This window comes from Mangifera indica, chromosome 8 (assembly GCF_011075055.1).
Source record: "Mangifera indica cultivar Alphonso chromosome 8, CATAS_Mindica_2.1, whole genome shotgun sequence".
Taxonomy (NCBI): domain Eukaryota; kingdom Viridiplantae; phylum Streptophyta; class Magnoliopsida; order Sapindales; family Anacardiaceae; genus Mangifera; species Mangifera indica.
In genome coordinates, this window is record NC_058144.1 from 463,391 (window position 1) to 489,245 (window position 25,855).

General features: G+C 36.3%; 2 protein-coding genes across 4 annotated transcripts; both read left to right on the forward strand.

The window, feature by feature from the left end:
- The first annotated feature begins 571 nt into the window (after positions 1 to 571).
- Positions 572 to 19,517, forward strand: LOC123223085 (CCR4-NOT transcription complex subunit 1-like). 2 transcript variants are annotated; one of them, XR_006503749.1, is made up of 52 exons: positions 572 to 798; positions 2,072 to 2,369; positions 2,461 to 2,689; positions 2,814 to 3,153; positions 3,246 to 3,359; positions 3,448 to 3,576; positions 3,660 to 3,851; positions 3,948 to 4,142; positions 4,400 to 4,537; positions 4,666 to 4,788; positions 4,882 to 5,135; positions 5,707 to 5,810; positions 6,467 to 6,561; positions 6,634 to 6,873; positions 7,479 to 7,670; positions 7,755 to 7,836; positions 7,922 to 7,989; positions 8,669 to 8,814; positions 8,927 to 9,035; positions 9,121 to 9,267; positions 9,406 to 9,453; positions 9,531 to 9,659; positions 9,781 to 10,020; positions 10,117 to 10,257; positions 10,340 to 10,425; positions 10,520 to 10,625; positions 11,035 to 11,130; positions 11,261 to 11,413; positions 11,964 to 12,146; positions 12,235 to 12,467; positions 12,546 to 12,684; positions 12,772 to 12,900; positions 13,282 to 13,326; positions 13,433 to 13,510; positions 13,669 to 13,785; positions 13,880 to 14,006; positions 14,085 to 14,185; positions 14,266 to 14,385; positions 14,457 to 14,522; positions 14,991 to 15,137; positions 15,213 to 15,320; positions 15,415 to 15,465; positions 15,546 to 15,689; positions 15,762 to 15,823; positions 17,058 to 17,211; positions 17,300 to 17,491; positions 17,559 to 17,663; positions 17,825 to 17,959; positions 18,039 to 18,113; positions 18,193 to 18,275; positions 19,019 to 19,120; positions 19,239 to 19,380. XR_006503749.1 is itself a non-coding variant. In XM_044646152.1 (51 exons), the coding sequence occupies exons 1-51, from the start codon at positions 700 to 702 to the stop codon at positions 19,386 to 19,388; spliced, it is 7,218 nt and encodes a 2,405-aa protein (XP_044502087.1). In that variant the 5' UTR covers positions 574 to 699; the 3' UTR covers positions 19,389 to 19,517. The 2 variants fall into 2 exon arrangements, 1 of the variants encoding a protein (XP_044502087.1); XM_044646152.1 differs by having other exon boundaries at positions 574 to 798; positions 18,039 to 18,275; positions 19,239 to 19,517.
- A 1,864-nt stretch (positions 19,518 to 21,381) lies between these two features.
- LOC123222336 (transcription factor UNE10-like) lies at positions 21,382 to 25,070 on the forward strand. 2 transcript variants are annotated; one of them, XM_044645035.1, is made up of 6 exons: positions 21,382 to 21,824; positions 21,927 to 22,638; positions 22,789 to 22,890; positions 23,089 to 23,154; positions 24,240 to 24,596; positions 24,675 to 25,070. In XM_044645035.1, exons 1-6 carry the CDS (start codon positions 21,724 to 21,726, stop codon positions 24,762 to 24,764), a joined length of 1,428 nt encoding a protein of 475 aa, XP_044500970.1. In that variant the 5' UTR covers positions 21,382 to 21,723; the 3' UTR covers positions 24,765 to 25,070. The 2 variants fall into 2 exon arrangements, with proteins under 2 accessions (XP_044500970.1, XP_044500971.1); XM_044645036.1 differs by having other exon boundaries at positions 21,398 to 21,812.
- The last annotated feature ends 785 nt before the right edge of the window (positions 25,071 to 25,855 follow it).

The following is a 25,855-nucleotide window of genomic DNA, read 5'->3' on the forward strand; positions in this document are numbered from 1 at the left end:
TAATTAATCACTTAATAATAAATATCGAAATTATATTCGATTTGGTTTGATTATAATAATACTCAAAGAGAGAGTTTGGTTTAAAGTAATGAAAAATTATTTTAATAATTTATTTTTTATTATTAACATTACTTTATTTAGTTTATTAATTAATAAAAGATTGATTATAGTAATCTTCTATTAACATGTGATATTTAATATAATATTAATTTGATTATCGTCTACATTAATTATTAAGAGGCATTTAAATTAATAATAATATAAAAATATTTTAAAAAATTATATTAAGAGACATTTAATAATATTATAATATTATTTTATTATATTTAATAAAATATAATAGTTATTTATACAAAATAAATTAATATACATAATATTCTAATTAGCGTATTAGCCTTTTATTTTTTATAATAAAAATATTACCTTATAACATAATATATATTATTCTAGATAAATGTTTTAAATTTTGAATATTAAAATAAAGGAAAATAATCAATATTATATGAAAATAAAAAGGATATGTTACCGTCACCGCTTACACCTCTCTATAAATATGAACGTGATGCCATTTATCCCCCATTTTCAGCGCTTAAGAGATTACCGAAGTGTAAGAGTCCGAACTGTCTCAACGTTCCTAGTCTGGGCAATCTCTTGTCGAAGATCCTCCGCCATTGCCAAATCTTCGCCCCTGCAGTTACCATGCTTGGCCTTTCATCTTTGATTCCTAGCCAGATTCGGTTCTTGTTCCAAAGCTTGACCGAAGCAAACGCCGATTCTGTATTGCGAGAGCTCTGTCAGGTACCCTGATAGAACCCTAATTTTCATGCTAAATCGATTGGCTTTTTAAAACCCTAATTGTAATCCAGAATCTGATTTGTTTTTTCGTGAGCGTAAAATTGATATTATATTATCTTCTAACTTATTATTGTGTTAGTTTTGAAGCATTGTGTGGCTGTAATTTTGAGTCCAGAGTAAATTTAGCAAGTATAGATGAACACCGAGTAAAATTTCGACCAAGTTAATGTCCTTGAGTTAAATTTACCAGGGGTAAATTTAATTGGTGTTTTCCCACAATAAATTATAGATAAGTTTACAAGAATAGTAAGCTGGTCTGCAGTAGAGAAAAAGAAACCCTAATGGCAGTTTAGTTTCAGTTTTTGAAGGTTACCTTGGTAATCTATCTTTTATTTCTTTGTTTGATTTGTTAGTAATAAAATATTACAGTAATCTTATATTACTAATGCTGACGTAACAAACAATATAGGTGGTAATCTGATTAGCACATTCACCTTAACTATTTAAAGATTACCAAGTAATCTTGATTTTATTACCTTGATTTTATTATAATTATATTATTATTTATTAATTTTTTGAGACAAAAATAAATTGATTTTTAATTAATATAACAAATAATATAAAAAATATTTAAAAATAATTATATTCAAGATCATTTAAATAAAATAATTTACTAGTAATATTTTATTACCTTTATCTAAATACAATAATTATTTATACCTACCAAATTTTATCAAACATAATAATAATTTATGCTCATTAATCTTCTAAGTAATGTAATCTTTCTATTTTGATAATAAAACATTACCCAAACCAAACGCACCCTAAAAGTATACTTCAACCTGTGGTTGATGAGTTTGGTTGGAAGGGTATGCGATTTATTGTTCCGGAATCTGATTGATGAGTTCAATTTTTTTGTGGATTTATTTAGTAATTATAAATTGAGGAGTGTACACTTTGTTTTAACGAATTTGATCACTTTGGAAGATAGAATTTTCTGATACAGGGAATATAAAATTATGAAACTCATTTACTTTTGACAATTTTGTTGCTATTTGTCTATCTCAACTGACAAGGAGTTGTCTATATGAAATTGTTGTTAAGTAATACCTATGGGGAAACAGCTCATTAATCGTGATCTCTAACCGTCAGAAATTACATGGTTTTAGTGACCTCAGCCATATAGTAAGTTTGGATGATGCCTTCCTTTGTTATATATATTTTATGCATCTGACTGGATTATTGTTATTTTTCTTTTTGGCCTTCTGCTTGGCAGTTTATTGAATATGGAATGGCGGAAGGCATTATTATGCTTCAAACTTGCTTGGATCACTTGAATCTTCATGGAACTGACTCAAGGAACCCGCAGCTTGAATCAATTGTAGCATCAGTTCTCAAATACATCATGGATAAACCAAATTTCGGTACTGTATTCTGTGAGTCACTAAGGAGTACTGAAATCAATGAGCAACTGCTGGAGAATTTATCAAATGTGTTACATTTATCTGTATCTGAAAGGATTGGGATTGGTTTTGCGATGTCTGATTCAGAAAATCTTGATGTAGTAATGTGTGGTAAGTTGCAGGTTTTAGTTGTATGATTGATGCCAATGCAGTTTTCTTTGGCTTTCAATTTGGTAGAAATTAACAGTTTGCTGCTTTCTAGGGAAGAACTATTGTATGGCTCAGATTGAGAAGTTATGTGCCAATCCTGTTCCTGTGAATTCTGCTGAGCAAATTCAGAATATTGTTATGTTCCTTCAGCGGTCAAGTGACCTTTCCAAGCATCTAGATTCTCTTATGCAGATGTTGTCTTTAGTGCAATTGAAAGACCTTACAGAATTTGCCTTAACTCCAGTGCTTCCTGACGATCTGCGTGATGCTAAGTGTTTAAGGTGCTAGGCCTTCTAGTTTTTTTCAACTTTAAATGGCTTTGATTTGATGGTATCCTGTTAACACTACTGTTAAACGCCACTTGAGAGAAATAAGCTTCTTAATTAGCTTTTGCTTTTGCTGCAGAGAAATTGATTTGTACCATGAATGCATAGATAACGATTTTGATGATATTTTAGCTGAAATGGAAAAGGAGATGAGCATGGGAGATGTTATGAAGGAACTAGGATATGGATGTACGGTTGATGCCACTCAGTGCAAAGAGATTCTTTCTCTTTTCTTACCATTGACTGAGATTAACCTTTCTAAGATACTTGGCACAATCACACGTACTCATGCTGGGCTGGAAGGCAATCATAGCACATTGTCAACATTTGGCCTAGCCCTTGGTTGTGACATTCATTCTGATCTGCCACCCTTAAGCTCCTGGAATGTTGACGTCCTTGTGAAAACGATCAAGCAACTTGTGTGTACTTCTGTTTTTCTCTTTGAATGTGATTGTTTCAACCTTTTTGTGATGATTACTACATAGTTCCTAAATTTTTATGCTGAACACAGGCACCTAGCACCAACTGGACTCAAGTTATGGAGAACCTGGATTATGACGGTTTCTACATCCCGAATGAGGAGGCCTTCTCTTTTTTCATGTCTGTATATAAATATGCATGCCAGGTATGTGCATGTCAATATATAATTAATTACATGTGAATTTATGGAGTCCCTTGCTTGTTAGTTATCTAATATTTAAGACTAAATGCAGGATCCATTCCCCCTTCATGCCATCTGTGGGTGTGTTTGGAAGAATGCTGAGGGCCAGTTATCTTTTCTTAAATATGCTGTAACTGCGCCACCAGAAATATTTACCTTTGGTCATTCTGCAAGGCAGCTGGTATGGTGCTATGTAGATCCTCTTGGTTCTACATTCCCTATGTTATCAATCTGATTGTTGTTGTTAACCGACTACTCTTGCAGACTTATGTTGATGCAGTGCATGGCCATAAGCTTCAACTTGGGCATGCAAATCATGCTTGGTTGTGCCTTGAACTTCTAGATGTGCTCTGCCAACTAGCTGAGAGGGGTTATGCTAGCTTTGTACAATCAATTCTCGAGTATCCTCTCAAAAACTGCCCTGAAGTCTTGCTTCTTGGATTGGCACACATTAATGTATACTTTTTATATTTCATCTATTTGGAACACATTTGCTGTCATGCTATTGGATATTTTATTTTTGTTTGATAAACCTTTTATTTGTTTTTGCAGACAACTTATAATCTCATCCAGTGTGAAGTATCTTTCACTGTTTTCCCAATGATAATTAAAAGTACCATGGGCAATGGAATGATTCTGCACCTTTGGCATGTGAATCCCAATCTTGTATTGCGGGGATTCATAGATACTCACAACACAGAACCTGACAGCTTGATTAGAATATTAGACATATGTCAGGAGCTGAAGGTAAAGTTAGGGTGATCCTAAGAACATGACATTGATTATTGAATCCGGTTGTGTGTTATTTGATTGATGTAATGTGCCCATTAGTGGGCTCATTGCACTGGCAATTATTTCTTGTGCATTAAGTGGTCTCTCCTTTTCATCTTAGTTATTCATTGCTAGGAAAGAATTGGTCTGTTATTTCAGTTGTGCCCATTGTTTATGCTGCTATATCAATTTCCGGTGTTAATCCAGTCATATTTCATGTGCATTTTGTTCAGATCTTATCATCAGTTCTAGAGATGGTCCCTTCTCTTTCTGCTATCAGATTGGCAGTTCTCGCTTCACAAAAAGAATTTGTAGACCTTGAGAAGTGGCTGAGTGGTAACTTAAGTACATACAAGGATTTTTTCTTTGAGGTAATTATAGTTGTCCCCAGATGCCATATGGCCTGTTGGTGGTCTTGCGCTCTCATTAATAATAAATAAATTGTAATTATAAATTGTTATAAAGATAAAAAGGCTGACTGCTTACCGCAAAATTTCAGGAGTGCCTCAAGTTTGTCAAAGAAATCCAGTTTGTTAGAACAAAGGATTTTTCGGCCAAACCTTTCCTTCATTCTGGTGCTCTATTGAATCTTTACATGAAGAAGATCACCACTATTATGAAGGTACTATTGACAAAATTGAGCTGTTCTAATTTCTACGTGCAATTCATATTTTTCAATGATTTTATCTTGTTACCTTTATTCTCATTTTTGCAGGTTTTGAAATTACATACTGGCTTGATTTCTTCAACCAAACTCCTTGATGAACTGGAAAAGTTGCATGCAACAATCTTGGATTCTACTCCAAAACTACAAAATAGTGGAGCTTCAGAATCATCAGCAACTGATGGATATGCAGATGATATTGAGACAGAAGCAAACTCTTACTTTCATCAAATGTTCTCTGGTCATTTGACTATTGAAGCAATGGTTCAAATGCTTGCACAATTCAAGGAATCTTCAGTGAAAAGGTGTTGTAATTTTCCTGTCTGGTTGCTCTTACACTGTAAATTTCATTTATTATTTTGTTGTCTTTAAATTCTTTAAATAACAGATATACTGTCATGTATGGGGATAGAAGGAAGAGAGGAGTCATATATGTGATGACAACTATTAAGTTTGGGGTTGAGGCTTAGTTGTATTGGCTTTGTGAGTTTACAACCACTGTGACCTTTTGGAACGCAACTTCTTGTCCTTTATATATCTTTAGCCTTAGAAATCCTTATTAGATAATATTTTGTTCATGATGCATATTAAGGATGATGTAAAACTGAATTCTTATTTTTACTTTCCTTAATAGTCCGTTATGGCCCTTTAATATGACTTCTGAGAAGAAATTTTTTTCCAATGCTTTATCATTTATATGGGTGCACTTCTAAAAACATATTTTTGTTAGTTTGTAGTTTGTTGTTACAATGCAGTTATTGCTCAGCTAGACGTGGAATTGTTATGCTAAAATTTGCTCATGCCATGTATAATTTTGTTAGTGTTCAGCATCTGTTACAAATGTTCATTGCTATTGATTGATTTATGAATTGACAGGGAACAATCAATTTATGAGTGCATGATTGCAAACTTGTTTGAGGAATACAGGTTCTTTCCAAAGTATCCTGAAAGGCAGCTCAGAATTGCTGCTGTTCTATTTGGTGAGTCTCATAAGCAAATTTAGTGTAACTACCCTCACTTATGTATATCTATCTTTTTTTTATTTCCCTTTTTGTTATACCAAAATCATAGCTGAGAAGCTTAAATTTTATTTTGTCTCTTTGCTTGGGTATGATAAGCACTTTTTTTTATTTGATGACTGGAGAATCCTGCCTGACTTAGCCGGACAGGTAAATCTCGGGGTACAGTGACTGGACCCATGCACCAGGTAATTCAGGGTTTGGGCATGTTAAGTGCTGCATATGTTTCCTTGCTTGGAAGATGATCCTGTCAATGCCAAGAAAGGAAAAGAATCCTTGTTTTAGGATTCATTCTCTTTGGTACTCTGGAATATGGTTAATGGTCAAGAACTGAATATTCACGGTTTACCCGCTGGAATTTATGTAGTCAACTTGATGGTCATAGTTGATGTGCTTGACTAGATACTCATTATGAATATTTGAGACAAGGCATTCTTCATCTTGTATTTGTTTTGTAGTGGTCTTGAAAGTGTGTGATTATGTGAATTGTTTGAACTTGTATTTATCACCTAAATCACTGCCTTATCATTTTTTTTCATTATAGTTACAGTAATTTATCTTTAACTTGATTTTGCTTTCATTTTATCATATTTAAGTCGTTGCCCTATAAATTTCAGGCTCCATTATAAAGCATCAACTTGTAACTCATCTCACCCTTGGGATTGCCCTGCGTGGCGTTTTAGATGCGTTGCGTAAACCTGCTGATTCTAAAGTGTGTATCTTCTTCTTCTTGAAATTTCTATTATAGTTCCATATATACTGCTGATGGCCTTTCTGTATGCAGATGTTTGTGTTTGGTACAAAAGCATTGGAGCAGTTTGTGGATCGTCTGATTGAATGGCCACAGTATTGCAACCATATTTTGCAAATATCTCACCTGCGTAGTACACATTCAGAGCTGGTTGCTTTCATTGAAAGTGCTCTTGCCAGGATTTCAGCTGGGCATTTGGAACCAGATGCAACCAATAGTGCTTCAAGTATTCATCAGCTTGGTTCTTCTCAGACTACCTCAGGAAATGGGGAGGTACATGGTGATAATTTTATGGAAAGGCAATTAGTAAGGAAATGAAATAGGTGCTATTGTCAGTGCGAAATTGCTGAAAATTAATTTGCATTCGTTATTTTATTTTGATTCCTCATATTTGTTATATGATATTGTTTGTTATGTACTTAGATCTTAATTTTTGTGCACTCCAAAATAATGGTAACTTTATGTAGCACAATTATTATTATCCTCCACCCCTACATTCTCCTACCCATCTTGTGCGGGCTAGAAGACCATCAATACTGGTATCTTTATCACTGCTGTTGCATTTACTTTGACAATTCTCTTACTTCTAACTGCAACTGTTCCAATTGCTACCATAGTTAGGACCACCACCTCACCACATTCAGATGTCCTTTTACCATCCTAGAATGGTACCATGAAAATGACTGATGTTGTTGACTGTGTTAGTATTAGTGTATTGTGATCTGTTTCTAATATAAATGACTTGGTTTTGATTTTAGTAGACACGAGACCACTTTTTTTGAAGTAATAGCAAAAATATCAAGTTTTTGTTGCTAAACCAGTGTTGGTTTTTGCATTGTGAGCTGTCTTTTCTGTTACTGATTATCATATTTTTTCAGGTTAATAGTTCTAGCATTGCACAATCTGGGCCACAACATTCTACTCAAATTCAGTTTCAATTGAGAAATGAAAGTTCTCTTGATGAGCGTCATAAAGTTTCTTCAGCTTCATCAAATGATGTAAAACCTCTTCCATCTTCCACTGGACAACCTTCTGTTGTTCCATTGGGTGATAATTCTAGTGTTCAGAAGGTGTTCTTGGCTCCAGTACTCTTATTTCAAAGTTGAAATGCCTTTTTTGCATTGATGTGATCAAAGTTATTTCTAAAATTGCAGTTGCAAAATACAATCAGTGCTTCAGCAATGCTGTCAGCTTCTCCTGGTTTTGTTCGTCCTTCCCGAGGAGTTACATCAACTAGTAATTACATGTCTAGCGTTTTTTTTTTTTTCCTCGTGTGTGTGTATAATTTCTTCATTCAAATTGGTTGGGTATTCTATTACAGAATTTGGCTCTGCTTTGAACATTGAAACACTAGTTGCTGCTGCTGAGCGAAGAGAGACTCCTATTGAGGTAATTACTTTATTTTAACCATCTTTCATAAAACATTGGATGGGACATTTGTGCAAGCTGAGAATATGTGCCAGTCTGTGACGTGGAGTGAAATTATAATATCTTGCTCCTCTTATCTTGTTTAGTTCATATTATCAATCTGCTCAAGTTAATTCTACTGTGGCTGTCACAAACTGTGTTAAGTGGGCTGCTATGTTGGACATGACCTGGACACAGATTTTTTGCATGATTGTTTTGAAATGCTTTTGTGATGAATCTGAGGTTATAGAATTAAAGGAGCTTGGTTGAGTTTTTATGGATATCTAGGGCCAGCAGTTGTGCTGGGCTAAGGCCTGCCAAAATGCGGGCTGTGCAGGCCAACAAAATGTGAAGGGCATGGTCCACAGCAGTGGGCCATGCAATTGTGGGCTTCTTGGTGGGCCAGGCCAGGCTGCAAAATATATATTTTTAAATTTTTATAATTTTTGCAGCCATGCTTCCACAACCCACATCTGTCTGTGCTGATCTTCTGGTATAAAACTTCTACAAGCTGTGTCAATTACCTTTATCATGATGTTGCTAGTTGCATGTGCCTTTAGTACTGATTAAAATTTTTTATATCATCCTTTGCTTCCATTCTAGTTCAATAAGGTTTTATCTGTGGCACAATCGGGTTATATCTGTTATATATTGTTTACAGGCTCCAGCATCAGAGATTCAGGACAAGATATCATTTATAATCAATAATATATCTGCTCTAAATATTGAGGCCAAAGCTAGAGAATGCACTGAAATATTGAAGGAGCAGTACTATCCATGGTTTGCACAGTATATGGTTATGAAAAGGTCAGAAGTGCTAAAAATATCTATTGATATTCTTAATATTTGTTTGCAAATTATGTATTGTATGCTGCATTCTATGAATAGTGTATTAATGGTGAAGCCCAACTTTCAACAGAGCGAGCATTGAACCGAATTTTCACGATTTGTACTTAAAGTTTCTTGATAAAGTTAATTCAAAGGCTTTGAACAAAGAGATCGTCCAGGCCACATATGAAAACTGCAAGGTTTATATCACCTTAACTTTGCTGTTAATATGTTTACAAAAACAAGGAACTGAAAATAATGGCTTGCATTTATAAATTCGTTTAGGTTCTATTAGGATCAGAGCTTATAAAATCAAGTGCAGAAGAGCGTTCATTGCTTAAAAATTTGGGTAGCTGGCTTGGGAAGTTAACAATTGGAAGAAACCAAGTTTTAAGGGCTCGTGAAATAGACCCTAAATCACTGATTATAGAGGTACTTGAGCCACAATGTCTCGATCTTTGAATTTAACTATTCCTTGTTATGTCCTTTGTAGATATTAATTCTTATGGTGCATTTTAGAGCTGTCTATTAAATTTTATGGATATTTAACTTCTTTGTTCCTGTTGGTAGGCATATGAGAAGGGATTGATGATTGCCGTTATTCCATTTACCTCCAAGGTTATAATCCTACTTATGGTGGTTTTGCATGTTCTGGGCTTAAGTGTTGCGCATTGTACTTATATTACTTGCTGCAGATTCTCGAACCATGCCAAAGTAGTCTAGCATATCAACCTCCAAATCCCTGGACTATGGGAATTCTTGGATTACTTGCTGAGATCTATTCGATGCCAAACCTGAAAATGAACCTTAAGTTTGACATAGAGGTGTGTACATATAATATACCTTTGTGCAAACCTAGTATTTCTTGAATTTGTCTTATACATTTACAAGATCAGTGATGCATGGAATTATGCAATTAGACATTTTTATGGTATTTCATTTCAGGTTCTATTCAAGAACCTTGGAGTGGATATGAAAGACATAACACCAACTTCTCTTCTCAAGGACCGGAAAAGAGAAATTGAAGGAAATCCTGACTTCTCTAATAAAGATGTTGGAGCATCCCAGCCTCAGATGATTCCTGAAGTTAAACCAGGAATTATTTCTGCACTAAATCAAGTTGAATTACCACTTGACGTTGCCAGCCCACCTAATTCTGTGGGCCCTACGCAATTATTATCTCAGGTTTATATTGGTTTTGTGTTCTGTTGTTTAGTGTCAGCAGTAAAGGACATGTGAATTGAAGTTCTAACTCTCTTTCACCCGTTTCACTGGTTTTAGTATGCTGCTCCTCTTCGTCTTTCTTCTGGTACTTTGATGGAGGATGAAAAATTAGCTGCTCTTGGCTTGTCTGATCAGCTTCCTTCTGCTCAAGGACTGTTTCAAGCTACTCAATCCCACACACCCTTTTCTGTTAATCAGGTATGGGATTCATTATCTCTTTTTTTTTTTTCCTTTTCTTTCTTTTTGCTAGAATTGATTGGCTTCTAATTTTTTTTCACAGCTTTCCACCCCAATACCTAACATTGGAACTCATGTTATCATCAACCAAAAGCTTAGTGCCTCGGGCTTGCACTTGCCCTTTCAGAGGTCAAAATCTGTCACCCTTTTACTATATCCTTTGCTTATTGTGTTCATTGGTTTGTACTTCTATGATACACTCTATACCTTTTATGTATTGCAGAGTGGTTCCAATTGTGATGGACAGAGCTATAAAAGAGATAGTATCAGGCATTGTTCAGCGAAGTGTTTCTATAGCAACTCAAACAACAAAAGAGCTTGTGTTAAAGGTTTGCTAACTGAATAAAATTATATATATCAACTTGGAGTGGTTACATGAATTGTAGTTTAGTTTGGACAAGTGCCGTGCCTTCCGCTCGATCATATGTTAAGTGTTTTATCATTACTTCTTCCTGTTTCTTTGTTTTCCTTTTGGAAATTGCAATTTTTTTATTTGCAGAAGCCATTATTAAAACTTTCTGTTGCTACTTATCTGATGCAACATTATGGTTATTAATTTTATTGGGGTCGTCCTCCTTAACTTTGACTTTTATCTTGTCAGCTAGTCTCGGCCTCCCAACAATTCATACTAGCCCATCCAGCTGATAATCTACCCAAGCCCCGCCCTTTAGACAAATATTTTTTTTAATCGCTATTTGTACATATATTTTTGCTTATTTTAGTTCAATTTAATGTCAGGATTATGCGATGGAATCAGATGAGACACGCATCTATAATGCAGCACACTTGATGGTTGCAAGTTTAGCAGGAAGTCTAGCTCATGTGACATGCAAGGTTTTTTTTTTAAATGCATCTGACATGACATTTTCATCCCCTTAGTTTTCTGAACAATGCCCCATGTATTTTATCTCTTTAGAGCTTCAACGTTTGACATCTTTTCTTCAATATGCTTGTGGTTTGCTAGGAGCCCTTACGTGCTTCTATATCAAGCCACTTGAGGACTTCACTGCAAGGTTTAAATATAGCGAATGAAATCCTAGAACAAGCTGTGCAGCTTGCTACCAATGATAATCTTGATCTTGGCTGTGCGGTCATCGAGCAGGCTGCTACAGATAAGGTTTGATCATTAACTCTGATCTATAGATACTTGTGTGTGATGATTACAATTGCAGTATCCCTCGCTACAAATATTTTCCACGTGGTGACTTAAACAGATAATTTCAACTTTTTTCAGGAATGTTAAAGATCCATACCAAAATGATTAATTCAGTCAAACTGATCCAATTTCTATAGAAGTTAATAAGTTGGCAGATTGGGGCTGAAATTTGAATAATCAATCCAACTCGATCCTTTGGTGATTTCCTTGTGAATATTTGTTGAAAAGGCATCCATACTTTTTTTGGAAAAATTCCAGACATTGAAACCTGGTTAAAGGAGCTAAAAGATAAAAAGACAAGAATTGAGACTTCTCCAAAAGTTTCTCTATGACCTGCTTGAGTAAATTTTTTTAATTTGTTACACATCATTCCAGACCTGTGGACTGCCTTCTTAATACATGTTCTAAATATTTAGGACTCTTGGATGAGTAGGCGTCATGGATTTTGTTGTCCCAAATAGTTTTTGTTTTACTTGCTTGTAGGTTTCTAATGTCATTTTAATTTATGCAGGCAATTCAAACTATTGATGGAGAGATAACTCAACAACTTGCTTTAAGAAGAAAGCATAGAGAAGGTGTTGGCTCCTCATTTTATGATCCAAGCATGTATGCACAAGGTTCTATGGGTGTTGTTCCTGAGGCCCTCCGCCCTAAACCAGGGCATGTGTCTGTTTCTCAACAGCGAGTTTATGAGGTAAATAATTGATGGACAGAGTTATAGAGGTGTGATTTATTTTGAGGAGAAAGCACTTAATGTTTGTTTACTTTGTGTCTTATTTCAGGATTTTGTTCGACTTCCTTGGCAGAACCAATCTAATCAGAGCTCACATGTGATGCCTGCTGGTTCTCTGACTTCATCCAATGATGTTGGTCTGACAGGTGGATATAGTTTGGCAGCAGGACAAGTCAACCCAGGCTACTCAGCAAGTGCTGGAAATACAGAATTTAAAGCAGTGTCTCGCTCATTGGATGTTTCTTCTGGGTCAATTGCAGCTAGTTCAGCTGCACTGTTGAGGTGTTTTCTATTTTCAAGTACTTTTGCTTCGTTCTATAATTCTGTCACTGATAAACTTAAAAATGTGTCATGTTTCAGTGTATCATCAGCCAATATTGTGATGGCTGATAGTGGTGGTATTCAGCATAATTCTGAAAACGATTCTGTCAATGCTTCTTTTACTCCACCTGCTCCAGCCCCTGAATTTCTTTCTGTGGATTCAACTGAGTCTGTAAAAGTGTGAAATCTTACCTTCACTGGCTTTATGCTGCTGAGCAATTAAAACTTTTTATTGCTGCTATTTACTTCTAACTTTTGTGTTCAGGAATCAGGAGCTGCTGCTTCACAATCATTACCATCACCTGTTACCCCTGAACGCCTTGGAAGTAGCACCTTAGAACCTTCACTAAGCACAAGGGATGCATTGGATAAATACCATATTGTTGCAAAGAGGGTCAGAGATTGCTGTCCTTTTTACATACATTTTTATTGGTTTCTTAATTATTTTTGTCAGAGGTGATATCTATCTGATGAGCACCTGCATATATATTCAAATTTCTGCACTATGATTATACAGTATTATCATAAACACACCTATTAAGTGAATAGCTAAAGTGATTCTGCAAAATGTTATTTGGGTTGTTTATGTTTGTAGCCTGAATATCTATTCTGCTTCAATTTTGCTTCTTGTGGGTGGTTGGGATTGTTGTGGGAGTCTTATGAGGATGTGAATTTGAGCCACGAGCTTGCAGCATGCTTTTCCTTTTCCCCTTTTATCTATTTTGTTTGAGTTCAATCAGAATCTTATTAAATTGTCTTGTTTAAATGTTTTCAGTTAGAAGCTTTGGTAGCCAGTGATGCCACAGAAGCTGAAATTCAGGTATTGTGCATTGCTGTCATCTCAGTGTGCACCTGGTCTCTGGTAGTTAAAGTAACATTCATGTTAATAGAGATATGTATTTATTGGTATGTTTTTCTTTGTTCAGGGAGTAATTTCTGAGGTTCCTGAGATAATACTCAGATGCATCAGCAGGGATGAGGCTGCCTTGGCTGTTGCTCAAAAGGTTTACTCGTTTTCATTTATTTTTTCTTTGAAGGATTGAGATTGGCCTTCCTCTGTTGTGTCCATTGTTTTCATATTGATGTCTATTTGCAAGTCTTTTGAATGATTTTGCTGGAAAATTTGTATATGGTCTTAAGGCTGTTCCATATTTCCTTACAGGTTTTCAAGGGGTTATATGAGAATGCTTCAAACAGTCTTCATGTTAGTGCTCATCTTGCAATTTTGGCAGCCATTCGCGATGTTTGCAAGCTTGTTGTTAAGGAGCTAACCCGTTGGGTATGCTCTGATCAGCTTTTCTGTATCTTGGACCAGATTTAATGGTTCCTTTACACGCATTTGTTCATAACTTGGTTTGCAACTTTTTATATAGGTTATTTACTCGGATGAAGACAGAAAGTTCAACAAAGATATTACGGTTGGCCTTATTCAAAGTACATTGCTAAACCTTGCAGAGTACAATGTTCAAATGGCAAAACTTATAGACGGGGGAAGAAACAGTATGTATAAGAAGTATTCCCTTCTCTTCTAATTCTACTGTTGATGAGAAAGCTGACCTGTTGCATAAATATGTGCAGAGGCTGCAATGGAATTCACCATTTCCCTTCTACAAACTCTGGTTACAGATGAATCCAGAGTCATTTCTGAACTACACAATCTTGTAGATGCGTTAGCTAAGGTTCCAATTATTTTGTTTGAATGAGTGGATTCATTTACAATTTCGTTGTGCAGTTTTTTTACAGTCATGGCTTTGTCTAGGTTGCTGCAAAACCTGGTTCTTCGGAGTCACTACAACAGTTGATTGAGATTGTTAGGAATCCTGTTGCTAATACAACTACTGGAATGGAGGATAAGGCTAGGCAATCCAAAGACAAAAAGGTTAATATAGATATTCTGGTCGTACACTTCTAGAGTATTATCGCTTATGATCTTGTAACTTTTTTGAACAGGTTCCCAGCCAAGATTATAACAGCATAGAGCCTGCTGATCCAGATCCTGCTGGTTTTTCTGATCAGGTATCTTGCCTTTTTATATTTTTGTTCTAAAAAAATCTTCTCATGAAGACAAAAAATGATAGAATGATCATTACCTGTATATTGTCACTTAAGTCAGTTCACTTTTAAGGCTAATAATCTGCCTGAAGACACTAACAAAATGTCATCTCCATAGCTGAGCTAATATGATCCTTTGTATTGATACAATCAACTATCTTGATGGCCAATTATTCTGGCCAAAGAAATCAACTGTCTCAAACTGACTCAATAACAGAAGCAACCACTTGGTTTCCAGTCCCTCAACAGAAGGCAACATATATACTTCTATTTTTAGTGATCTTTGAACATTCAACATTCAACATAATTCTTTCTGGTTTCTTCTTTAACTATACTCATCTATGTTAAAATAGATCTGAATTCTTGCCAATACTGGACTCTTATTGTTTTTTAATTACATACACTCATATGTGGTACATGAATGTTTCATAGGTCTATGTGTTGTTCAAGGAGTGGTACCACATATGTGAACTTCCTGGCACAAATGATGCAGCTTGCACTCGTTATATCTTACAATTGCATCAAAATGGACTGCTCAAAGGGGATGATATGACAGATCGTTTTTTCCGAAACCTTATGGTGATTTTTCTTTCATAATTTGATTTTTCCTTTGTTAAGGGTGACAGCTTTTAATTCCTTCTTCCCATTTTTCAGAAAATTGCTGTTGAACATAGCATACAATCTGAATCACTTCAACAAGTGCAGAGTGTATCCTTTCATGCCATTGATAGTTATGCAAAGCTTGTTATAACAATCCTGAAGGTAGGTATATGTCCTCCTGAATATGTGGTTTATTTTCATTTAGTTTCAAATCACATATCATTTCTGTAACTGCTGGTTTTAAAATATTATACAGTGTTTGCCCGTGGAACAAGGATCGAGTAAAATCTTTCTGTTTTTTTCAAAGGTTATCCTAACTATAATTTGTTCTTGAGTTTTTCTTTCCTATAGAACATGATTTGAATGGCAATTTTGTATGTTTCACAGATTCTGACCGTTACAGTAAGATTTATTCAAAAAGATGAGGAGAAAAAGGCATCTTTTAATCCAAGACCCTATTTTAGATTGTTTATTAACTGGCTGCTAGACCTTGGTTCAGTGGAACCTGCTATTGATGGCTCAAACTTTCAGGTTTGGCTCTTTTGCATTTACTGGGGGTTCATAATATTAATTGATTGGCTGATGTGGTTGCTTGTATTGCAGATTTTGACAGCCTTTGCAAATGCATTCCATGCTTTGCAGCCCCTTAAAGTCCCAGCATTCAGGTTGGTATCAGAACTTTATATACTTTTCAGGTTATAGTTGAAATGATTAGATTGTTGTTAAAACCTGAGAACATACCGTATTGCATCATATCAAGTACCATTTTGTAGGATACCTTCTTTAGGAGCCTTCATTTTCATTGGCATCACAATTCACTGGGATAGTTTAGCGTACATGACCATTGTGCTGGCTGAGATCAATAGCATGTCCAAATTTATTAGTCTCAAAGACCTAGGCATTTATGGAACTCCATGGTGAGCTTATGGGGGGTTACTAAACATCTTCTCCTAGGAAATGCAGATTCTCTTGTTCTGGGGTTATAACTATTTAGCTTGTGTTCAAGATAATTTGACAATGAAGTTTCTATTTAACAGTTGTGGTAATAGTATCTTATAATGTTGGAGCTAAGGTTTTAACAGGAATTAATTACTCAGGTATCTATGTTTTCCCTTGACGTTTATCCGGGACTATTTATTTGCTGCAGAGTATCTGGGGAGTCAATGGGTTCTTGCTCTAGAAGTATAGAATATCTGTCCTTTTGCTGTTCATTGATGCTATAATTTGGGATGTTAGATACACTAGTTTGGAGGCTAATATGACAATGCGCTAGGGAATATCCTTCTTGTTCTTTCGGATTTTAGTTGAATAAAACTATACGCACAAACAAATTGTACAAATTTATATGTACAAACTGAGGTGGCAACTTGTGATTGGATAATATAATTGTTTATTTTTTCTGTCACTTTGAAATTCCCAAATCAGATATTACCACATCAGTTTGTATAAATAAGTTGTACAATTTATTTGTACATATAGTATTTGATTTTATGTTTGTTTTCTTGTAGTATTAGGGTTACCGGTTACCTGATTTTAGTGCTCTTCTGGGAGTATTTTTGTTCTTTCCAAGTCTCTTCAGATGTTGATGAGTCTCCTTAATAATTCATTATTATCTGAGAGCCAATCAGATGATCATGAAAGTTGTGGGATTTGGTCATCAAAATGTTGAGCGTGTAATGTGTTACCTTAAAACTAAACCCACTTAACTTCTCAGAGAGAGACAACCTGATGATCACAAAGACTACAGGAGATTGCATTTGTTCTAGAAAATGATAAAAAATAACTGAATGAAATGCCATAGCTGTTTCAGCGTAGACGGTGATCTAGGAGAATTCTGTGAAGAATTCCTATATATAGTTTCAATGGTTTTGCTAACATTTGTTGAAAATGTTTGTCCAGCTTTGCATGGCTTGAATTGCTGAGTCACAGGACTTTCATGCCTAAATTGCTCATAGGAAATTCCCAAAAGGGTTGGCCTTATTTCCAACGTTTGTTGGTTGATCTGCTCCAATTCCTGGAGCCATTCCTGAGGAATGCCGAACTCGGAGTTCCGGTTAGCATCTCTTGATTGCTGGTTCTTTTATACTTTTATGGCCCATATAAGACAAGTATAATGGGTGCTCATTTCATTGTTTGTGCAGGTTCGATTTCTGTATAAAGGTACACTTAGAGTGCTGCTGGTACTCCTCCATGATTTCCCAGAGTTCCTGTGTGATTATCATTTTACCTTTTGTGATGTGATTCCTCCAAGCTGCATACAAATGCGCAATATTATCCTCAGTGCTTTTCCCTGTAATATGAGGCTACCAGATCCATCAACTCCCAACTTAAAGGTGCATTTCTATCATTACTATTTTTTATTAATTTAAAAATGGAAACTAAGTCCTTAAGTTTCATCAGATTGATTTGCTTCCGGAAATCAGAGATTCTCCTCGTATTCTCTCTGAAGTTGATGCGGCTCTTAGAGCAAAACAGATGAAGGCTGATGTAGATGAGTATCTCAAGGTACTTACATTCCCTTTAATTGTGTGTTCCACTGAAGAACTACATCAACGTGGTCTAATATATCAATATTCAACATTGCTACGGCTCTACTGTCTCCTAGATGGGAGTTCTAGCACCTTTTTTTTGGGTCATCCTTTTAATATAATTTCATATTATTTCAGACGGGACAGCCGGGCTCCTCATTTTTGACTGAACTGAAGCAGAAATTGCTCCTTCCTCCTAGTGAAGTTGCCGCTGCTGGCACTCGTTACAATGTACCATTGATCAACTCCCTTGTGCTTTATGTTGGCATGCAGGTGATTCTGGTTTTGAAGCTTGCATGTTTTCTTCTCCCGTTAATATTACTTTTCTCTTCACTGAGAATTTGTTCTCCAGGCCATCCACCAACTGCAGACAAGAACACCACATGCACAGTCAACGGGCGAAGATGGTTCACTCGCTGTGTTCTTGGTCAGTGCTGCCTTGGATATTTTCCAGACATTGATACAGGATCTAGATACTGAAGGGCGCTATCTCTTCTTAAATGCAGCTGCAAACCAGCTTCGCTATCCAAACAACCACACTCATTATTTTTCCTTTGTCTTACTTTATCTATATGCAGAAGCAAACCAGGTGAAAGCTCTCTATCTGGTTTCACGTATTTTTCTATGTTTAGTGGCTGTCCATTTTTTAATCCATTGGCTTAGTGCCACTGCTCTGTGCGAGTATTTCATGTTTACTTCAAAATTCCTTCTGTTAGGAAGATCTTCACTTTAGGATCAAGGCTAGATTCTTTAACTGTGGATCAATCACTTTGGCCATTATGATTAGGCCTGGATATTAGTCACGTCCAAACATAAGTTAGCTCGAGTTTCGCTTGCATGGATAATAGGACAGTTCAAGTTTGTTTAGTTGTATTGGAAGGAAGCTTGAGCTCGGTTCAGTGGGAAAATTCAAAGCTTGAAGCTCAACTCATATTCGTTGCTGAAGTGTGGCACTTAAAATGACATCGTTTTTCCTATTGTCAAAATGACATTAATTTCATGATAATCAAAACAATGTCGTTTTGACAGTTGTTCGATTCAGCTTGTTCCAAGCCACAAGTCAAGTTCAAATTGATTTGATTTTAACATTTGGCTCACGAATTAGATTGAGCCAAATACTCTCTGGCTCAAGTTTAGCTTGTTTATTATGGACTTTGGCTTGCCAGCTCAGCTCAGATCCACCGTAATTGTGATTGTGATTTCTGTTTTAAGAGTTTAGGAAGTTCCTGAAGAGTGAAACATTTTTTTTGGGAAAGTCCCTTTTTGGGTTTAGTAACAACAATTAAGACGATCAGTATAGTTGACATTATTTATTTTGGGGGGCTTGTGTAGGAAATTATCCGGGAACAAATTACAAGAGTACTGTTTGAACGTCTTATTGTGAATCGACCTCATCCATGGGGCCTCCTCATAACCTTCATAGAACTGATAAAGGTAACCTTTTTTTATCTCAATCTTGACTGTTACAATGTTCATTATTTAGTAGTAGTTGGACTTTTCAATTGATTTTTTCTCGTATTGGATATTATTAATTATTATTATCATTATGCAGAACCCCAGATACAACTTCTGGAACCAGTCTTTCATTCGGTGTGCGCCAGAGATTGAGAAAATGTTTGAATCAGTGGCTAGATCATGCGGCGGTCTAAAGCCTGTGGAAGATGGTATGGTCTCAGGGTGGGTTTCTGACAACACACACTGACACAAAACTTGTTATCCTTGTATTATTAGTAGTATTAATTTTTATTATTCTGTGTCTAAACTATTTAACTTGTATATTTAGTCAGCGTGGTATTAATAATTTTTATAAGATTTACGTCTCTCTTCTTCAGGTCAAGCGTATTTTTAGGATTAGATTCGATTTGGTTGAATTTGAATCTGAACAAGGACCGTATTTACAGATTTACGACTTAAGGATTAAACTTGACTCATCCTTGGCTCAGAAGGAATGAAAAAAAAAAACAAACATCACACTAGCAAGGCCAACCACATCATCCTTCAATCCCAACGGTGTTTTAAAAATCTGCCTAACGTTCTTAGAAGCCAAAAACAGAGCTTCAATCTCATGCGGGAGTTCACACCGCTGCAGTTGCAATTCCTCAAGACTCCATATGCTAAGGCGAAAACCTAAATGAATCAATACTCTTCTAACATATGATAGCCCTGACAAATGGCTTAAGTCCCATCATAGCTTCCTTCACATCCACTTTACTATAATTTAACTACTCTCCCACGGCCTTGCGTTGCGCCAATAATGTTAAACCAATATCTGAAACAACTGAACTGTATGGTCCAGAAATTCAACCAATCATTAGCTCCAATTTCAATAAATCCCCACAACAACATATCTCCGATTCTCGCAAAGCATGACACATCAGCAATACTCTACAAAACCTGCGCCAACAACGACTATTCTCCTCAAATCCGGATACTTTTCAGCCACTAATTCAAGCACTTGATCAACTGAATTTCAAGGTACAAAAGTAAGTTGTGGTCAACAAACCCCGTTCATTGGTGAAAGTCAAGTATCGATATGAAAAGATTTGTGAGTCACCTTAATGCTTGAATTCAAACAAGAATGATGTTTGCGTCTGAAAGATTTAAGAACTGTAGAAAGACCCGACCTTCACTATTTCAGATATTATTAATTTGACTCAAACTTTAATCCAATCCAATTTTATTTGCCACTTCGTCACTTTGGGGCCAAGCAGGGACAATTGATGTTTATGTAATGTATGTAAAATGTTACCTTAATATCTTTAGATTTTATTATTATTTTACCTTGATCCATAGGTTTAATTATTATTCTGCCTTCACTGACATTACTGGCAAACTCAAAGGGCTTCTGTAGGCCCATGATCCTTCAATATGCAAGCCCAATGCCTGCAGACTAGTTTTGTACTGGGCGCCCAGCTTTAAAATGGAATAGAAGAAAATAAAGTCAAATATGCGTACTGGGCGCCCACTGCCTGCAGAGCGCCTTAGCTATATCATCTCAAGCTTCATTTAATCACGTCGGATTAGGACCCCACTTTGTCTACCACCATACAGCGACATTGCAACTTATAATTACTCGTTGCCGCCAATTTTCTCCCCCAAGATTTTGACCAAGTCTTTGATATTAGCACGGTACATTGAAGTTTGAGGTAAAGAGTAGAGCCGTTGATTCTGCAAATTCATGAATCTATGATCTTCAAACTTAGTCTAGCTGAGCCGAGCCGAGCCGTCAGATTTGCATTACAGCCCTGGCGTGTCAGGGGGGGAAAATTGTATCCTTCGTAACGGATTTACACGTGTGTAGTGTCCATGTCATTTGCTAACATTTTCCGGCAATGTTGTCCGGACTCTGGTATTACGGGTCCACTTAATTATTACTTCTGTATCCGTGTATTTACTTATCTTTGCACCGCTTATACAAATAAATTTCATCCATTTCTTCAGCTTGATTTCTGTTTGGCTGTCATCGGAAATTCAGACAATTAATATAAAAATAATAAGCTTTCTACTCTCGCCTTCATGTTTGGATTTGGAGTGTGGAGTCTTTTCCAATTCGTAACCAGCCCGAAACGGATTGCTTGACTTCGCTAGAATTTTCGTGAAGAGTTTATTAATTGGTTAGAGTAATCTTAATTTGAGTTTAACCTGTCCCCTGTTTTTTAAACTCAAATTATCCATTGGAGGCGTTCAAATTAAATTCACCTCCCCTTCTAAGTCTAAATGGCTATCTTTGCAGGGTTTCCAAATTTGTATTCAACTCACTTAATTTTCTCTCTCCTGTCTCTGTCTACTTTCGTCAGCCTCTCCTTCTCTGTTAGATTGTTCTTATCTTGTTAGCAAAGATTTGGAGGGCATTCTTTAATTCTTCCTATTGACTTCGTTTCCACGAGGCAACACCATAAAATTGACCACTCAATTGCTCCATCAATATTCATCCTCCGTTAAGCATGAAACTCATTTTACAGAAAGAGTTTGAGAAAAGGCCTATAACATTATTCTTTCTTCTCCTTCCAAACTAGCAAAACAAAATCGTCTGAAAAATGAGCCAGTGTGTTCCCAGTTGGGATCTCGATGAAAATCCCACTTACCCTCATCTCTCTCACCGTTCCCGTTCAAATTCCACGGCGCCGTATGTCTCTATGTATTTCTTCTCTTATCTTTTCTCTCTTTTACTAATAAATATTTACCCACTTGTACTTTGTATTCCGAATTTCTGTTAAAATATATGGCTGGCGTGTTGCAGGTTAGATTATGAAGTAGCAGAGCTAACATGGGAGAACGGCCAGCTAGCCATGCACGGATTAGGACCACCACGCGTACCTGCGAAACCCGTGGCCACCGCTTCAACCACCAAGTACAATTGGGAGAAGCCACGCGCCAGTGGCACTCTCGAGTCTTTAGTCAACCAAGCCACCAACTTGCCACAACAACGCAACAAACAACCCCCATTTGAAACCGCCACCATTAACGAGGAAATCGCGCCTTGGTTTAACCAACACCACCGAGCTCCAGTTGCTACCGCCGCCGACACCATGACTATGGACGCTTTGGTTCCATGCTCAAACCGGTCCACAGAGCGTACCACCACCACGCACGTGATGGATGCGGCGCCAAAGCTTGGTGGCACGTGTGTAATGGATTGCTCTACTCGTGTGGGGTCTTGCAGCGGGCCAGCTGCCACTCAGGATGAAGATCATCAAGTCCTTCTGAAGAGAGCGAGGGTGGCGCGTGTCCCGGTGGCACATGAGTGGAGCAGCAGGGACCAAAGCGTTAGCGGTAGCGCCACGTTTGGAAGGGATAGCCAGCACGTGACTCATGATTCTTATGATATGGACATAGGTGCCGATTTAACTTCTACTTCCATGGGTTCGCCTGAAAACACTAGCTCTGCTAAACCTTGCACCAAGGCCACCACCGCCGATGACCATGACTCTGTTTGTCACAGCGCACCACAGGCAAATTTCTACCCTTTAATTTTACTATAAGCTTATAATATGTATAGCATGCATATAAAATTTCTTCTGTTTTTTTTTTCCTTTTTTGACGATTTTAGGAGATCTATATTAATTATATAATTTTTCTTGAATGTTATGGTATTTCCAAAGAGAGAAGCAGGTGACGAGGGGGAGAAGAATAAAGGAATTGGGAAATCCTCAGTTTCTACTAAAAGGAGTAGAGCTGCTGCCATTCATAATCAATCTGAACGTGTAAGTTTCTACTTAATCCCCTGATTGGTTCTTTGGGTCAGCATAGCCTTCTGGATTCATTACCAATTTAAGTTTGATAAGTTAAAATTTAGTGCAATTTTTTGTATAACATTTGGGGCATCTCACTCTCTCTTGTTTGGCCTTATTAATAACTGGCCTCCATATAAGAATAATAATGTGCACTTTTATGACTTCCAGAAAAGGAGAGATAAGATTAACCAAAGGATGAAGACACTGCAGAAGCTGGTCCCTAATTCCAGCAAGGTACCGAGTTTCAATGGCTAATTTCTTGTTTCATGTTAATCTTATACTACTATTATTTAATAGGGATGGGTTGAAGCCGAGCCCTGCTGGCTCAATCCCATGTTTAGCTCAATAACTTGGCTTAAGTTTGAGGGTTTACTAATGTTGCCACACCAAAGTTTGTCTTTTATGGCGATTCTTTTTTTTCTTTTCGGTGAATCTTTTTCTTTTCGGTGTCACTGTTTGCCATTTGAGCCAATTCAAGCTTGAACTTGAGCTGTCTACTCTGAATTTGAACCAAGTTTGAAATGGCCATTGTTTGGGTTTAGTTCAGCAAGAATCCACCCCTAACTAGATATTTAGTTTAAAATTAGAAGGTTTATGTTATAAACATGTTAGGCCCATACCTCCTAATGGTGAAAACTTTTCAATTAAAAGAGGAGCCAAACGGGAGAAAGAAAGGATACCCAAGCAATAAAACTACAATGATGAGATGACGAAAAGATAAAGAATAAAAGTGTTATCCCAAAAGCTTCCTAGCCTTCACTGTCACTTCACTTATTCTCTGCATGAGGAATATAATTTTTGAGGCCTTATCCTTAGTATATACTTTATGTTGGTCTTCCCTTTTTGACTCATGAAGGTCATATTTTTAGGTGTTCAATAGGATACTAAATTCATTCACTCTGGTTAGGAACGTGTTGCATTAAGATAAGGTAATTGTGCTAACCAGAATAGCTTTTTAAAGTTCACTGAAAATGGAGAATGGACAGAGGTGAAGTGAGTGACTGTGGTCCAAGACCCTGTTTGCATTCAAATGGCTGTAAGTATTTTTTGACAAGGATCCGATTTTCCTAGTGCACAAAAACAAAATTGACAATAGGTTGTTAGGTATGAAGACAATCACCTGCCACCACACAAACCTCCCTGCGCCTCCTCTTGTAGGTCCTAATGCACCTTCTAGCTCTTCTTCACGATTATACAATCTTTTCTTTATTGCTTCAATGGAAAGAGAGACAAGAGTGTGGGGGTGAAGAGAGAGAAATTTTGGTGTCTTATTTTTACTGAATTATTAATGGTGATTCTTTTTTCACTTTAATTTACAGACTGATAAAGCTTCGATGCTTGATGAAGTGATTGAGTATCTAAAACAACTGCAAGCTCAAGTTCAAATGATGGGTCGAATGAACATGTCACCGATGATGTTGCCAATGGCAATGCAACAACAGCTTCAAATGTCAATGATGGCTCCGATGGGAATGGGAACGGGAATAGGAATGGGGATGGGAATGGGGATGGGAGTTGGTGTCATGGACATCAACACCATGAACCGTCCCAACATCAGTGGGATGCCTTCTGTTCTTACTAATCCTTTCATGCCTGTCACTTCCTGGGATGCCTCAGCGGCACAACCAGCTGTTATGACTGATCCTTTATCCACATTCCTCGCCTGCCAACCTCAGGTAAATGTCTCTCATTCGAAGTTTTTACCAACATTTATATAAATTTTATAAATTATATGTTACATTTAATTTTTGCAGCCAATGACCATGGATGCTTATAGCAGAATGGCTGCAATGTACCAGCAGCTGCAACAACCTCCGGCTTCAAATTCTAAGAGCAAAGAATAAGAAAACAGATACATGGTTGCCTATCATATTAAATCTGGAGTTGGTATATGTTTGAAGCAGAAAATCTATTCAACTTTGTACCCTCTATTATTATGCCAACAGCTTTTGGCCAAATTGTCACCCTTTTTTCTTTGTGTGTACAAGTATGCAGCTTCTATAATTAATTTATAATTTGTATAACTATTTACAAGCTGTTATGTTTCAGTCATAAGTTGGAACCAAAGTTGGGTTGGATTCGACCTAAGTTGTTTGAGCTCCAATTGAACGAGTCAAATTCGAGTTAATGATTAGATTCATTTTTTTCAAGTTTGAGTTAATTCAAATATTTGAATTCGAATTGATTCTTATCGAATTTAGAGTTAAATTGTTTTCATAACAATTTTGAGTTTTAATTGGGTGATCTAAAGTGAATCTTTAGTTGGTTTTGTTCCATTAGAGTTGATTCAAAGTTGGATTCAATTTGGAAAAATCTCAATCCTAATTTAAAGCAATGAGATTAAAGGGGGATTTGCTCTTCTAAACTTAGTTAAATAAGGTTGACATGAGTTCGATTTGAATCTTTAATAAGTATTTTGAAGTGGTATATAATATCGAATTTATAATTAAATTTAAATTTAATTTAAACGAACCAACCATAACAAACATAAGAGTCTTAGGATAGATTTATGGTAGATTATGTGGTTGAAATTATCCGCAGAAGTGCAAAATAATATGGAAAGGTTTGCATGGAGACATATAATTTGAAATGTTTGTTAAAGATTGAACATGTAAATGATTGGACACTCATTTGTCAACTTGGATTAAGGCCTCACCACATGTTTCATTTCATATCTCTTGTTTTATGAATGACTTTTTCCCTTTCCTTTTTCTCTTTCATAAATTGACGGAAAAAAAAAATTATAATCAATGAAAAATAATCATAGACGACTTCTTTGTTAATACATGTAAAGTTGGTTTACTTTTGAGAATATTAATTAATTAATTAATTAATTAATTAATTAATTAATTAATATTGTGCTCTTTTTATTTGTACTTCTTTTTCTTTTTTAGAATAAAACAAAAGTGGTTGGTTTAGGTCGAATTTTGTGTTG